At 40.4% G+C, this 16,662-nt stretch overlaps 1 protein-coding gene across 2 annotated transcripts in view; it reads right to left on the minus strand.

The window, feature by feature from the left end:
* MCC (MCC regulator of WNT signaling pathway) overlaps positions 1-16,662 on the minus strand; it is a 392,983-nt gene that overhangs the window by 294,154 nt on the left and 82,167 nt on the right. For both annotated transcript variants that reach the window (XM_027605212.2, XM_027605213.2), the window contains exon 3: positions 450-664. In XM_027605212.2, the coding sequence (XP_027461013.2) occupies positions 450-664 (215 nt within the window). The remainder of the gene's footprint in view (positions 1-449; positions 665-16,662) is intronic.

The raw sequence follows: 16,662 nt of genomic DNA on the forward strand, positions 1-16,662 counted from the left end.
TGTGGTTGTCAACAAAAACTACTTTTAAAGTACAAGCAGAAACAATCAAACTTTCAATGAAATGTTTTCCTCTTTGTATTTTAAATGAGTAACATCCAAATTAGGGAACAGAAAGAATTATATCCTATCAATTTGAAATGTCTGGTACCATAGAAGTACTCTAGTCATGGAAACGCTGATGTCGTTACCCTAGTAATTAAATCCATGCAAGTTACAGACTTCACTGAAACGCCTTTTAGGAGTCCACTTTGCTCTCAATGATGAGAGTGAAGTCACTGATCACAAGTGTTTGGAGCACTTAACATCCCTGGCAATGCTGTCAACGGTACAATGTTTAGCTCCAGAAGAAAGACAATACCCAGTATGTCCCTTGGAGCTCAAAATCAAATTATCTGTACTGCAATACACACAGGCCAAAAGACGTGTTCTATGAACCAGAAAGTACTCACCGTGTTGGCCAGCTCCAGATAGCTTCCTCCTACAGAGCTGCCAAAATGCCGTGACTGTGTGAGCAGTTTGTGGAGGGCAGCAGCCTGCTGATGCAAAGAGCGTCCACTGTACTCAAGAAGCTTCTGCAGGGCCCACTGACTCTGCAAGTCCGGGCTCTGGAGGTCCCTGGCTCCCGAGTCGTACTCCCAGCTCTCCCTGGCTGCTGATAGGGCACCTACGTCCAGGAGAGGCAGGAGAAATAAAAAGATGTTTCCTTCATTAGCCTGCGGGTGGCCAATAGGCGATGATCTGGAACCCCCTAAGCCTTCCTCGTGCCAGCATGTCAGAACACATGTGGCGCCCAGACTGCGTGCTAAGCACTTTCTCTTTCAAATAGACACATGAGGAACCTGGAGATAAAAGCAGTTTCAGGCCAATCGTTCAGAAATAACTATCCAATGACTGTATGCCCCCCAAACAGAACCCCTTGGCAAAAAAGCACCAGAGAGCCAAGGAAAGGAAATCCAGAGCAGAGCCACATCTGTCTGTGATTTGCACAGGGTTACCGGATGATCAGCCTTCTTATTGTAATCCTTCTCCCCAGTTGAGGAAGAAGGGAGCAAGTGAGAAGACAGAAAGTTCAGACATGGCACTTTCTCATAATTTTCTCTTATCCAGAAGAAGCTACAGGAAGCTAGACAGTGTTTGCCAGTTAGGTGTAGCCATGCGGCTGAGTTCTGAGCAGTAGAATGTGAACAGAAGTGACAAGAGTCACTTCAAGGCCTGGCTCCTAAAACCCCCAGCATGCGGTTCTCCATGCCCTCTGCCTTCTGGCCTGGTTCAAATGGGCATGGCACCCCTGGAAGCCGTGCGGTACAGATGATGAGGCCACAAGATGGAGGATGCCTGAGTCCCTGAATGATCTCCTGCAGCAGGGCTGTCCGCTGATCCCAAGCACCCTGTTTTGACCTCATGTGATGAGGAAAGGGAAATTCCTTTGGTCACTATACATTTTTGGTTTGTTGGTGAGAGCAGTTAGTATGACCTTAACCATTACAACAGATTAAAACCTAATAAAAGATATTAATAAGTATAATACAATGGGAAAGTACAATGACAAAGTAGACCTGGAGAGGGGTGGGGATGTTCAGGGAAAGCTCTCTGGAGGAGAAAGCCTGATGCTTCAGTTGTCACCGTGGCCAGAAAAATTAGTTTTGGGGCAAAACCCTCTTCCCTGTGTTGCTCCCTTCTGAACAGAAGTCCCTTGGGTGCAGCCGGCTGGTGGGGCCTGGGTCACATGCCGCTGTGTCTTAGCTGCAAGGGAGACTGGGAAATCTATTTTCTGGCTTCTACTTTGGGGAGGCAGGATTTGTAAGGGAGACCTTTCCTAAACACAGGAAGAGTATTTCAAAAGGCCTAGGCAGCTAGAAAACACAAACGTCTATACACAGGCACTGTGCTAGGTACCGGGGATGAAGCAGTGAGCACAACAGATCTTAATTCCTGCCTGTGAAGTTTTCATATTGGTGGGTCTTCAACACATGACTTTTAATGGCAAAAAAAGGGGACTCATTAAAATGATTCCATTTGTGCTATGAAATGAGAACATATACAGATTACCCTATAATTTACTTGAGTGTAATTACATATAGCAAACTACAAATTATGTACAGTGAGTTCTGATATGAATGTCCAATCTCCCCTTATTGGGTATTGGTGAGTTTAATCAATGTGATTAGGTAAACTTTCTTTGCCTGGAACCACTTAGGATGTTTTCCCCCTGTGGTTCATGGTCTGATCTTCAGTCGTTCTGGCCCAATACTCTCTGTACAGTGCTGTGTGGCTGGAGTGACATATCTTTGTATTAAAGCACTATGTTTGCAATTGCTCAAAGTTTCTTCTTTTATTTTTTTATTGTTTTTATTTTTTAAAGTTATTTATTTATTTGAGAGAGAGAGAATGAGCAGGAGTCGGGGGAGAGGGAGAAGCAGACTCCCCACTGAGCAGGGAGCCCGATGTGGGGCTCAATCCCAGGACCCTGAGACCATGACCTGAGCCAAAGGCAGACACTTAACCGCCTGAGCCACCCAGGTGCCCCTCAAGGTTTCTTTCTTTCTTTTTTTTTTTTAAGATTTTCTTTATTTTTTTGACAGAGAGAGACATAGCAAGAGAGGGAACACAAGCAGGGGGAGTGGGAGAGGGAGAAGCAGGTTTCCCGCTGAGCAGGGAGCCTGATGCAGGGCTTGATCCCAGGACCCTGGGATCATGACCCGAGCTGAAGGCAGACGCTTAACCACTGAGCCACCCAGGCGCCCCTCAAAGTTTCTTTTAATATTAAAGTCTATCAACTGTATTGCAAGGGTGGTTTTGCTTTCCTTCAATATAGACTGCAAAATACCTGCCCTCCTCCCACTCCCACTCCTCTGAGTGATCTCTGTCATCTGCCGACCTGGGTCACATTCTCTGCCCTGGCCCAGCAACACGTGGCAAGAAGACTGCCTGAGGTCAGAGTTGAAAAATGGTTTGAGTCACAGAAGCCCTCCTCTCTCCCGCGGAAGATAAGCAAGCATAGGGTTAGGCCCTTGCCTTTATGTTTCACCACAGGACCCGGTATCTTACACACGGCCTGCAACTTCAGGCATTTAATATACATTTAGTGAGTGGATGGCTGAATTATCCATGGTTGTGGTACCATACATTTTATGTGGTACCATAAAAGGGTTTCACTTCTTAACAGGAAAAGCAACATGAAGATTAATTTTTAGAATCAAAATAAATTATACACTTAAACTTTATCTCTATGCAAACAGGGAGTCTCATTTTCAAATAATAAAATACAACAGTTCTGGGATAAGACGGCCCAAGGAAGCTTCATTTGAATTTATGATGTTGTATTAACAGACCTAAACCCAATTTCTGGCAGAGTCATATAATCAGGTTAGCCAAGCTCCATGTTAATCAGCAAGATCAAAAGGCCCTCAGACTATTACCATAACAATTTTTGCCAAAGTGATGTTGAGGAACTCAGATCTTCTGCTAGGGAGACAAGTCAATCACAGCATCCACATGAATGGACCCCAGAAAGGGAAGTGCACTTTTTAAATACAGTTCCCTATTCCCATTACTCTCTTTCTGGAGAAAAAGATTTTTCTGATTTTTCTGGATAAAAACCAACATTCCTGAGGCAAAATTAGTTAATTAGGATGATCTCACTGAAAACCATCAAAACTGTAGGTCTGATAACCATCTTCCTTTTGCCTTTTGAAGTATCATGAAGTTTCCAGGCTCACACTCACCCTATAGCCGGCCTTACCTCACTCCCTTGCTAACCTCAAGAAAAGCCTGTTGACCTCGGGGAGGTGACTGTGCTTTCTTTTCCTTAACACGGATACCATTACCATTCTACTGTCCCCCGATGCTCACGAGGCTCTCTGGTCTCCTCTTATAAGGACACTAATCCCATCATGAGGGCACCATCATCATGATCTCATCTGACTCTAATTATCTCCCCAAAGTCACATCTCCAAAACCCTTCACACTGGGGCACTAGGGCTTCAATATGTGAATTTGGGGGGGGGCGGAATACAAACACTCAGTCCATAACAACCAACTGAGCTGTCGCCCTCTGGGCCAGTAAGGACACTGACGGCGTGGCATCCCTTTAAAGACCAGAGGCCAAGCACTGCCCGGGCTTAGAGTTCTCTGCATGCCCAGGATCAGAGAAGGCCATCATTTCTGCTGCGGTAAATCTTCAGGGCACTCTGAAGTAAGGGATAAGGTGTATTCTCTTATTTCAAACCAAAATATTTCGTGTTTAAAGGTGGCGGAGCACAGATTCTAAATGTTTCCCTTAGCAGGAAAGCATGGAAAACATCTGGTGTTTTGACATGTCCATAAACTACATCACTGGGGAAACCCTGGTCTCGGAGAAATACTGAAACAGAAAGTCCGTCAAACACTGAGACCCTGGTTCTGCTGGGTACGTAGCAGCTGCAAGCTCGTGCTCTAATCCCACCTTCAAAGTGCCACCCAGGTTCAGCTCCTGCAGTCGCTGTGCCTATTCACCAAAGGCTCAGTGCAACCTTCCCAGCAGGCCAAACCCCCCATGAGGCTAAGGCAAAGCATTCAGAATACCTTAAAGTCAACTCAGAGACAGGAACAACCATCATGATACCTAACATCTACTCGAGGCCACTAGGAGCCTGGTGCTGTTCTAAGCATCGTCCATATATTATCTTATTCAGTTCTACCCACAGCCTAGGAATGACTAAATCATTTTCCCCAGTTTTAGAAGAGGATATTTTCTCTCTCTTGGCTTATTTTTGTTGACATTGCACTGTTTGCATAGGATAGTGGTTAAGAGCTGGGGTTTCGTAATCAGATTGCATGGGGTCAAATCAAGAGTCACTGTGACCAACTATGTGATCTCAAGCAAGTTACTTAGCCTAAGCCCCAGTTTCTTTGTCTTTAAAATGGGGATGCTGAGATGTTCTTCACAGAGGTGTCGCGAGAATTAAGCAAGATGAAAATATGTAGACAATGGAATATGACTCAGCCATCAGAAAGGATGAATACCCAACTTTTACATCAACATGGATGGGACTGGAGGAGATTATGCTAAGTGAAATAAGTCAAGCAGAGAAAGTCAATTATCATATGGTTTCACTTATTTGTGGAACATAAGGAAGAGCATGGAGGACATTAGGAGAAGGAAGGGAAAAATGGGGGGGGGATCGGAGGGAGAGATGAACCATGAGAGACGATGGACTCTGAGAAACAAACTGAGGGTTCTAGAGGGGAGGGCAGTGGGGGGATGGGTTAGCCTGGTGATGGGTATTAAGGAGGGCACGTACTACATGGAGCACTGGGTGTTATACGAAAAAAATAAATCGTGGATCATTACATCAAAAACTAATAATGTACTGTATGGCGACTAACATAACATAATAAAATTAAATTAAAAAAAATACGTAGAACATTTGGACAACCCCTGGCGTATAATAAACTGATCAATGAATGTTAGCAATCATCTGGTCCCATCTTACAATTCTAGTTATTTGTAACTCATTTTGGACAACTTAATAGGGAACACTATATGGGGGAAAGGTATACTCTCTCCCAGCTTCTAGAAGGTACCTGTTGAAAAACAAACCTTTGGCACCAAACCAAAATTTAATCAATGGTTTTATACTTTAATACTAGGTTCTTATGAAGACAATATATAGCCAATTAGGTCAGAGTCAAAGTTATGTTTCTCTGAGTAAGGAATATTCCATTAGTAAGTCCAAGACTTTGGTTATTGGGTTTGAGAGACTTTGCTTCCCTATTAGAGAGAGAAAGAGCACAAGCAGGGGGAGGGGCAGGCAGAGGGAGAAGCAGGCTCCCCGCTGAGCAAGGAGCCCAACACGGGGCTCGATCCCAGGACTCCAGGATCATGACCCGAGCTGAAGGCAGAGGCCTAACCGACCGAGCCACCCAGGTCTGCTTTGCTTCCCTATTCTACTTGGCCAGCTCTTATCTCCAGAGGACAACTGGCCTTCCCCCAACTGGTGGCCAGCACCAGGAGGAAAGCCACACAGCCCTGCAGCAGCATGAGCAGCTCAAAAGCAAAGCAGGTAAGAGTTACTCATTGTATTTGTGCTCCGGCCACCCTCGCTACCCCTCTGTTTTCTACCCGCAGTTCCTTCTTTTCCATCCCTCATTTGAGAATTGGGGCCTCTCATCCTATCACAGGCAGATGATAACACAGAGTGGTTAGGCGGTCCTGAGACCTGGATTAATAGTATCCTATGACACTGTCTGAATCTAGTGGTCATTAATTTTTCATCTGTGTGGATTGTTTAGAAAACATTACCTAATCTATTACCCTCAGTGGCAAGAGAGAAAATACTCCTTTCAAAACACCCAAGGCAGCTACCTTTCTGCATTTAGAACCACCACACCATTACCATAGAAAGGAGCATGGGAAAATTTGAGCAAATCGGCTGTCAGCTGTCAGCCTTCCCTGTCATAGCACATTTACTATTTCCAGTTAATACTGACATCAACAGAAGCAGCAGTAAATCGTTTAGTCCAGAAGGGAAGCACCGTATGAGTCTTTAGTCATTTATTAATGTCAATGCTTGGTATAAAACTCAGGAGCCCAACTCCCATGAGGACCTCTAGCTTCCTCCAGCACAGATTACATTGCAAATGCAGGCCAATTGTCTTAAAAATCTGGTCTGTGGTCACAAGGAAAATTGGGCGGGAAAGGATAGATAAATAGAGCCTACCTATCCTTCTGGGAAAAAACAAAAAACCAAAGCAATGCAAAGCACATGCCCTACTAAGGGAAGGTAAAAAAATACTAGCTCCCAATGATAAAAGTCAGTTCTTTGGCCTTTGGCTATCTTCAGGAAGTGAGCCGATTAGTGTCCTATTTTGAATATATGTCACATGTGGCCTATCTAGGGACAACTTACTGAATTTCAATGAAACATCAGGAATAGAGTGGAAGATGTATTTTGAAATGCAATTCCCTTCCCCCTGCGCCAAGACTACTGATAGATGACAAGAAGGAAAGAAATGAAGAAATGCATTTTTCTTATGGAAATGTGCCTATCAACATCATCGTCATTACTGGTTATTTCTTAATGTCCCACTCTGTACAAATACGTTCAATGATCCTTGATGTATTTAAGCACGGGCTTGGGAACATCTAATGGAAGACAGTTTAGAGACAACCAAAAGGAAGCAGGAATAAATAACCTTTAAAATTCTTCTCCAGCTCTAGATTCTATTGTTCTGTTTGCTAAATTTAATATAAAAGGGAAAATGGCTGCCCTTAGGCAGTTAATAATTTAGTTCTGAAAGTACAGCTGAGGCAAGCATCTTTAACTTTAAAAAAACAATTAAAAATAATATTTGGCAGCTTATTATCTTGGCTTGTCTAAACTAGATATATGAAGGAGATAATCAAGAGGGTTGATTTAGGGCTAAAGAATTCAAAGGAGAGTTTAGGGCAAGTGTTAAAATGAGCATTAGAGCAAAGAAGTATTAATTGAGTTTCATTTGAAGCTGAGGCTGGCTTGGGTTGGTAGGGGCTAATGTTTATGGTCCACACAGATTAAGATTTTTTTTTAAAAAAAAAGGCTTGTTTTTCTTTGTTAGAAAGCAGAGACCGTATTTTGGATCAATTTATGTTTCTCTTACAAGGCATGTTAATGGGCCATGTATTCAGTAAGCCCTTGGTAGTCCCTAATTTTTAAGTACCTGACTGAATGGGGATAATGCTAATCTGGGCCTCCTCTGTGATGAGAAGCATCACACATATCCTTTGGTCGGCATGCCCATAGGGTCTGTTGTATTTCTTGGCTGAAAATTAGCCTAATCAAAATGGAAAATGCCAGGCAGGAAAAATACACAAACAGGAATACAAAAAATTATTCTGATTCCAGCTTCTTAGCAAGAAATAGAACTATATTATGTTTTTTTCCTAAAACGTTGGTATTTTTCATTTAAGTTTTTAATATGTGGACTCATATTAATTTTTTTAAAGATTTTATTTATTTTTGTCAGAGAGAGACAGAGGGAGCACAAGCAGGGGGAGCGGCAGGGAGAGGGAGAAGCAGGCTCCCCACAGAGCAAGGAGCCCAATGCGGGACTTGATCCCAGGACCCTGGGATCATGACCTGAGCTGAAGGCAGACGCTTAACCGGCTGAGCCACCCAGGCATCCCCATATTAATTTTTTTTTAAGATCTTATTTATTCACTTGACAGAGCGAGAAAGCAGACAAGCAGGGGAAGTGAGTGGCAGGCAGAGGGAGAAGGAGAAGCAGACTACCCGCTGAGCAAGGGACTTGATCACAACCCGAGCCAAAGGCAAATGCTTAATGGACTGAGGCATCCAGGTGTCCCGGATTAATATGTTAAACCAAACTTGCATTTAAGAGACAAACCCACCATAGTCGAAATATGTGATATTTATTATTGATGTTGGTTTCCTAGTATTTTGTCCAGGATTTTTGCATCTCTGTTCAAAAGTAAAATTGGTCTTGTAACTTTTCTTATACTGTCCTTGTCACGTTTTGGTATTAAGATTATGTGTGTGGCCATATGAGACTGGAATTATTTGTTTTTGAATGTTAGGTAGACCTTGCCAGTGAAGCTGTCTGGGCCTGGAGTGTTCCTTGTGGACATTTTTTAAATTACTGTTTTAATTTCATTCCTAGTTATAGAACTATTCAGATTTTACATTCCTTAATAAATCAGCTTTAGTAAGTTATATTTTCCTGGAAATTTCCTTATTTCTTTTAAATTTTTAAGTATATTGGCAGAAAGTTGTTCATACTATTTTCTTTTCGTTCATGTCTGCAGTATCTATAGTGATATCTCCTGTGCACTCCTGATACTGGTCATAACAAACCCTGACTTGGCCACTACCCTGCCAAAAACAGCATAGTCTTGGCAGGGTGACACAAGCTTGACTTAGTTGCTACATGTGCATATCACAGGTCCCCGGATGCCCCACTTCTGCTCCATCTATGCCTTACCTATATAACATATGACCTTCAGCCAGCCCAATGTGTAGCCAACCAACAAACCCAGATATTGCCAGTCAACGGTGCACATGTATTTCACATTTCTGATAAGGACCAAGACAGCTGTGGTCTTCTTTTCCACCAAACCTCAACCTTGAGAACTTTCCTGGACTCCATGCTTGAGTGGGTTGCCTATTTCCCACTCAGCAATAAGTCCTAGGTCTCTACTGGTCTCTATTTGTTCCCTTTAACAATTATTTGTGCCTTTTCTTTTTTTTTACTTTAGCATTCTTACCAAGAAGTTATCAGTTTCATAAGTATTTTTTAAAAACCATTTTTAGCTTTTATTGTGCCTCATATTGTGTGCTTGTTTTATATTTCATTAATCTTCCTTATTTTGTTATATCTTTTCTTCTATTTTGTTTATTTTTATTTTTATTTTTTTATTTGACAGAGAGAGAGATAGTGAGAGCAGGAACACAAGCAGAGGGAGTGGGAGAGGGAGAAGCAGGCTCCCCGCCGAGCAGGGAGCTCGACACAGGGCTCGATCCCAGGACCCTGGGATCATGACCTGAGCCAAAGGCAGATGCTCAAAGACTGAGCCACCCAGGTGTCCCTCTTCTGTTTTGTTTTTATTTTGCTGTTCTTTTTCTAAATTCTTGGAATGGATGCTCAACTCAGCCCTTTTCTTATATTGTCATATACATATATTTATATATCTTTTATTTTCTTATAAAGCCATCAAATTTCCTCTAAGTACTGCATTTCAATGGATATTTTCATAATCCTTCAATTTAAAATATTTTTGAGTGCTCATAATTTTGTCTTAGATCTGTGGGCTATTTCAGAGTATGTTCCTTAATTTCCCATCATATGGGGTTTGGGCAGTGTTACTGATTTATAGGTTCATTCCGTGCAATGAACCTATAAATCAGTAACACTGCCAAGCAGATTTTTACAATCCATTCTTACCATCCATGTTTTTTAACTGTAGAATTTAATCTACTTACATTTGACTGAATTACTAATACAGGGATTAATCTCTTTCATCTCATTTTGTTCTTCCTATACATTTACTTGTTCTATATTTATTTCTCTTTTCTTGCTTTTTTTTTTTTAACTTTTTAGAGAGGAAGAGAGAGCGTGGAGGAGAAGCTGAGGGAAAGGGAGAGAGAGAATCTTAAACAGGCTCCACACCCAGAGGGAAGCCTGACTCAGGGCCTGATCTCATGACCCTGAGATCATGACCTGAGCCAAAATCAAGAGTTGGATGCTAAACTGACTAAGCCAGTCAGGTGCCACTCTTTCCTTGCCTTTTTGAAAATTTTCTCATTCCATTTTTTAAATCTAAAGGTTTGAGAGTTAAACATTTTCTTTCTAGGGGCACCTGGCTGGCTCCTTTGGAAGAGCATGGGACTCTTGATCTCATGGTCATGAGTTCGAGCCCCACATTAGGTGTAGAGATTACTTAAATATATAAATAAACTTTAAAAATAAATAAAATTTAAAAAACCATTTTCTTTCTATTTTAGTGATTATGCTAGAATTTTCAATATGCATCCTTAATTTATTAAAATCTAAAGCTTATCAATATATTTACCTATCTCTGGACAATATAAGGACCTAAGAAAACTTGAAATCTATCCATCCCACTCCCAACTTATAGGCTACTATTATTTCATATTTATTTTCCCTAAAATCTCCAAGACAAAGTATTATTGTTTTACACTCTTTATTTATATTTACCCACATATTTACCACTTTCTTAATTCTTCTTTCTCTCTAGCAACTCAAAACTTCTTTCTGGACCCCCTATCATTTTGCTTGAAATATATCCTTAAGAATTTCACCTAATGAAGGTGTCTTCTAGGTTTATATTTCTCTTCGAATGTCTCTATTTCATCTTGGTTCCTTTTTTAAAAAAGATTTATTTGAGAGAGAGAGAGAGAGTGCAAATGAGTGTGGGAGGGGATGGGCAGAGACAGAATCTCAAACAGATTCCCCACTGAGTGTGGAGCCCAGCAGTAAGGCTTGATCTCACAGCCCTGAGATCATGACCTGAGCCGAAATCAAGTTAGATGCTCAGCCACCCAGGTGCCTCTCATCTTGGTTCTTGAAAGATACTTTTGCTGGGTATGGTATGTTAGGTTGTCAGTTACTTTTTCTCAGTACATAGAGGACAAAGGAATGCCACTGCCTACTGCCTTCCATTGTTCTCAAGAGTGTGCTCTCAGCCTAAAGGTTGCTCCTTTGAAAGTAATCTGCCTCTTAAAAAGAAAAAAAAACTATCTAGATTCTCTGTCTTTGGTGTTCCACAGGCTCACTATAATATGTCTAATTATCTAATTATGTTACTTGATTTGTATATATTTTTCATTTTTCCTGTTTAGGACTCATTAGTATTTGGAATCTACTGGTTAGTATCTTTTATTAATCCTGCTTCTGCTTCATTCTTTCTTTCCTCTCCTTCTGAGAATCCAATTCTATGTTATAACTTTCCTCTCAGTCTTTCTTTTATATTTTACATTTTACATCTCTTTCTTCTTGTGTGTTTTCTAAATAATGTCCTCTAACCTGTCTTCTATTTCACTAATTCTCTCTTCATCACTAACTAATTTAACTTTAATTAGGCTTTTATTTCAGTTATAACAGTTCTCATTCCTAGATGTTCATTTGGCTTTTTCGTTTTCTTTTGCCAGCTTAAATTTTCTTTCTGAACACAATAAACATAATTACTTTGTATTCTGAGTCTGATAATTCTAACAAATGAAATCTTGATGGGTTTGTTTTGTCATGTTAATTTTTGATCATGGTATGTAGTCTCCTTTTATACTTAGTAATTTTGGATACTGAATTGCCCATATTCCTTGGAGAGTTATTTCTGGATATTCTTTTAGAACTGCTTTACTTATCTCCAAGGCAATTTCCTTGAGAATACTCCGATGGTAGTATACAGATTGGTATACTTCTGGTTCAACCTTACACAAGGGTGGAGCCCTCTAGTAGTCTAGCTTTTGAAAAAGAGGGTATATCTTATTACATTCCCCACCTGAGCAGTCCTTGGAATTTGTTTTCTGTTCTCAGGGCCCACATGGTCATGTAATCCAAAGTTTGATTTTACCAGGTTCAGACAATAGTTTCAAAGTAAAAGTGGCTTGATGCTCCAGGTTTTCTCATTCACTTAGATTTTAGACTCAGAAATCTTTACTATTTGCTAGCTATAGATATGTGTTAAAGGAGGACTTAAAATACAGCTATTTCAGCTTTTAAAATTATTTTCAGCTAGAAAATACATCTTGATTTTTGAATTTTGAATATTACTTTTTTTAAAGATTTTATTTATTTATTTGACAGAGAGAGACACAGCGAGAGAGGGAACACAAGGCAAGGGGAGTGGGAGAGAGAGAAGCAGGCTTCCCACGGAGCAGGGAGCCCGATGCGGGGCTCAGTCCCAGGACCCTGGGATCACGACCTGAGCTGAAGGCAGACGCTTAATGACTGAGCCACCCAGGCGCCCTGATATCTAATATTACTTGATATGGAAATCAATATTTGTTCTTTGATTATGACTACATGAACTGTGATAATCTAAACTCTATATTCACAAATGGGCCATGACTACTTTTCTTTTCTTGAATAATTTTTTGTTTTCCCTGGGATTAATAATTTTTTTGTATTTTCATGTTTAGTTTTCTATGTCATGAATTCAGTCTCAAATTCTCGGTTATCTAAATCTCCTCTCTGTAATTTAAGATGCATAAAAATTCCATCAAATTTAGGCTGAAAATGGGGTGCCTAGGTGGCTCAGTCAGTTAAGTGTCTGCTTTTAGCTCAAGTCATGATCCCAGGGTCCTGGGATCAAGACCCACATCAGGCTCCCTGCTCATTGGGGAACCTGCTTCTCCCTCTCCAACTCCCCTGCTTGTGCTCTCTCTCTCCCTCTCTCTCTGTCAAATAAATAAATAAAATTTTTAAAAAAATTTTAGTCTGAAAATATTTTCCTGGAGATTTTTGATCTGCTCTAGCCTAGACTGGTTCCAATGACCAATATGCTTCTCTTCTAACTTTTTTTCACTCTTTGTTTCATGTTTCCAAGTATTTCTCTTTCTAGGCTATCTCCTCTTTTTTTTTTTTTTTTTTTTTTTGGAGGTCTAGTAAATTTTGAAGAAATTAGGCATGGGAAGTAAATTTTCTGAGACTTTGCACTCAAAGTCTTTTGCATGAAAACACCTATCTTCTATTCTTACACTTCATTAGTAGTTTGGCAAGGAATTCTAAGTTGAAAACCATTTTTCTTCAAAATTTTGAAGACATCGCTCATTTAATATCTGTCATTGTTTTTGAGAAGTCAGAAGCCATTCTGATTCCAAATTGTTCTTATTTGTCCTGTTTTGTATTTCCTCTCTGGAAGTTTGAAGAATCTTTTGTCTCTAGTGTTATGAAATTTCACAGTGATGTGTGTCCTTATGTTTTATGGTAGGTGATATTTGGTAGGTCCTTTCTATCAGAAACTCACATCCTTCAACCAAGATATCCATCAACAGATGAATGGATAAAGAAGATGTGGTATGTATATACAATGGAATATTACTCAGCCATCAGAAAGTATGAATACTTACCGTTTACACTGACATGGGTAGAACTGGAGGGCATTGTGCTGAGTGAACTAAGTCAATTTGAGAAAGACAATTATCATACGGTTTTCACTTATATGTGGAATATAAGAAACTGTGCAGAGGATCATAGGGGAAGGGAGGGGAAACTGAATGGGAAGAAATCAGAGAAGGAGACAAACCATGAGAGACTCTTAACTACAGGAAACAGGGTTGCTGGAGGGGAGGTGGTAGGGGGTATGAGGTAACTGGGTGATGGACATTAAGGAGGGCAAATGATTGAACACTACATCTGAAACTAATGATGTACTATATGTTGGCTAGTTGAATCTAAATAAAAAAAAGAAAAAAGAAACTCACATCCTTCATTTTGCAAGACAATTTCATGGGCCATTTTTTTTTAAGATTTTATTTATTTATTTGACAGAGAGAGAGAGACAGTGAGAGAGGGAACACAAGCAGGGGGAGTGGGAGAGGGAGAAGCAGGCTTCCCGCAGAGCAGGGACCCCGATGCGGGACTCGATCCCAGGACCCCGGGATCATGACCTGAGCCAAAGGCAGATGCTTAAAGACTGAGCCACCCAGGCGCCCCTTCATGGGCCATTTTGTGGTTATGTCTTCTCTTCTGTTTTCTTTGTTTAGTCTTTCTAGAACAGCTATTATCTGAGTGGTAGACACCCTGTACCAGCCCTCTGATTTTCTTATCTTTTCTCCCTTATCTTATATTTCTTTTTTCTTTTTGCTCCCCTTTCTGGAAGACATTATCTTTATTTCCCATTCTTTCTCTGTTGAGTTTATAATGTGTGCTATATTTTTTTCAGGGTAGTTTTTTTTAATGTTTCTTTTTATCCTGTTCTTTGTGTGTATATACAATATTTTCTCCTGTATTTCAAAATATATTAACAAGGGATTATTTTGAGTGTTCTCCTTGCAGAGTCTCCATTCCACTTAAGTTTTTCTGCTTGTTTTGATCTCTATTTTCCATTTTAGAGGAATTCCTCAGATGTCTGGTGCTCCTTGGTTGTTTGCCCCTTTGGGCCATATGACCTATTCCAGATCTCAGGTCACCATTCCCAAAACTATGGTAGTCTATTGAGCCCAGTTCAGGAAACACGGATCTATGCCACCCTAAATAAATGGGAACTTTATCGGACCAGGCATAGGCAGGAGTGAAACAGACAAAATGGTTTTCATAAGCCCCACCCCATTCCTTCCTCAGGTTTCTTCCACAACTCTAACTCTCCTTCGTCCTACCACTGTCCTTCAGGACCTTTCCCATGGCTCCTCCTCAATAGAGCCACTTCAAGTAAAAAAAATCTGGTCATATTATTAATATACAGTATGAATGACTGATAAGACTAAATATGTTTTCTGGTATTTAGCTTTTAGAAAAAGCATTTCTTGGGGATAAACCAAAGGAATAGACTCTCAGGGTATAAATTAGTCAACATCAAAGCAAATCAACAGAAAGGTGTGAGAAAATAGTTCCCTTAATAAAAACAAACCTCTTGTCCTACAAGGCTGGCAATGGATGGAGAATCTCCACTATGTGGATGATGGAGCAGAACATCATAATCCCAACTGTTGTGCTCCATGATACACTTCCCCCTTCAGGATTTCCCTCTAATTATCCCTGCAACCATTCCCAGGCCATAAAGAGGCAGAGCTGATTCCCTTTGGCATTGTGGTTCAAGAATGGACAATTCTTTTTCCTTGGGACAATATCCCAAACAGACCAAAGTGGCAGCATTCATAAAAGATTTTGCAAATGTCTTGGGGCGCCTGGGTGGCTCAGTAGGTTAAGCGTCTGCCTTCGGCTCAGGTCATGATCTGAGGGTCCTAGGATTGAGTCCCACATCAGGCTCCCTGCTCAGTGGGGAGTCTGCTTCTCCCTCTGCCTGCCACTCTCCCTGCTTGTGACTCTCTCCTGCTCTCTCAAATAAATATATAAAATCTTAAAAAAAAAAAAAGAAGAAGAGGGCAAAGTGTAAAGTGTTAGAAAGATGTAAGCATTTTGAGTGCTTTGGTTTTGGCCTCAAGACAACTGAAATAGGTGAGATTAGTAATTAAATTTACTTTTAGCATGAGTCCAGGGTGGCATAAATCTTGCTGTAGAAATTCCTAACAAGAAAAAAAAAACCATCTTGGAGATTGGAATTCTAAGTTTTTGTTAATACAGCAGGAGAAAAATAGAAAAGAACACAGCGTGTGAATTATTAGAAAAACAATTAAGCCAGGACTCAGGAGAGGTCTCATTTAGCCCCAGCCACGGCACCAACTAACTCCGTGGCCTGAGAATTATTATTATTTAACCCCTCCATCTTCATTTCCTCATCTATACTATACAGAGGCTATAACCAGAGGGTATTTAACAGACCCTCTGGGCTGTATTGTAATTCAAGGGCACAGTTTTATCAAAGGACTCTAAATCTTAAGTCAGATAAATCAAAGAAAACACTACAAATACCAAGAGACAAATCTGACGCGGTAATTAGTTTGCATTAAAATTTATCTAGAACTGACTGATATACATTCAGAAAATGAGAGCTAAATAAATACACAACATATCAGATTAAATTCTGCTTCAACTAGAAGCGAAAATGTTTTTCTTGTAGATAGTAAACATAAATGGATCAACTGGAAACCATACAAAATCCTTCCAAAGCAACCATAAAAATTTAACTGATTTAAACTGTCACTTACTAATGCCCTTTCACTTATGTTCTCCAATGAACTTGCAGTAGCCTTACAAGATAAAACAGGAAGCAAAATAAGCCTTCCTGAGCTTTTTGTGATTATAATGTTGAGTGACAGATTCTCCAGAAAGAACAATGGACAATGAAATAGGCTGGCCAAACTAAACACTTTCTGCCAGCAGACTGAGGCTTTATCTCAGCCAAGGAATCATTTTTACTCCATGAAAAATATCTAAAATCGTGCCAAGTTGTATCACTGCCACTGAAATTGGAATGGCTTCAACATGCCATAAAAACAGTGACACTTAAAGAATTGCTTCAGCTAAATCATGTTGGAGGGAAAATAGATGAACAATCTCATTGTGTTATATGTCCTTCAAAAGATACAATCAACACAGGTAATC

This window comes from Zalophus californianus, chromosome 5 (genome assembly GCF_009762305.2).
Source record: "Zalophus californianus isolate mZalCal1 chromosome 5, mZalCal1.pri.v2, whole genome shotgun sequence".
NCBI classification, from domain to species: domain Eukaryota; kingdom Metazoa; phylum Chordata; class Mammalia; order Carnivora; family Otariidae; genus Zalophus; species Zalophus californianus.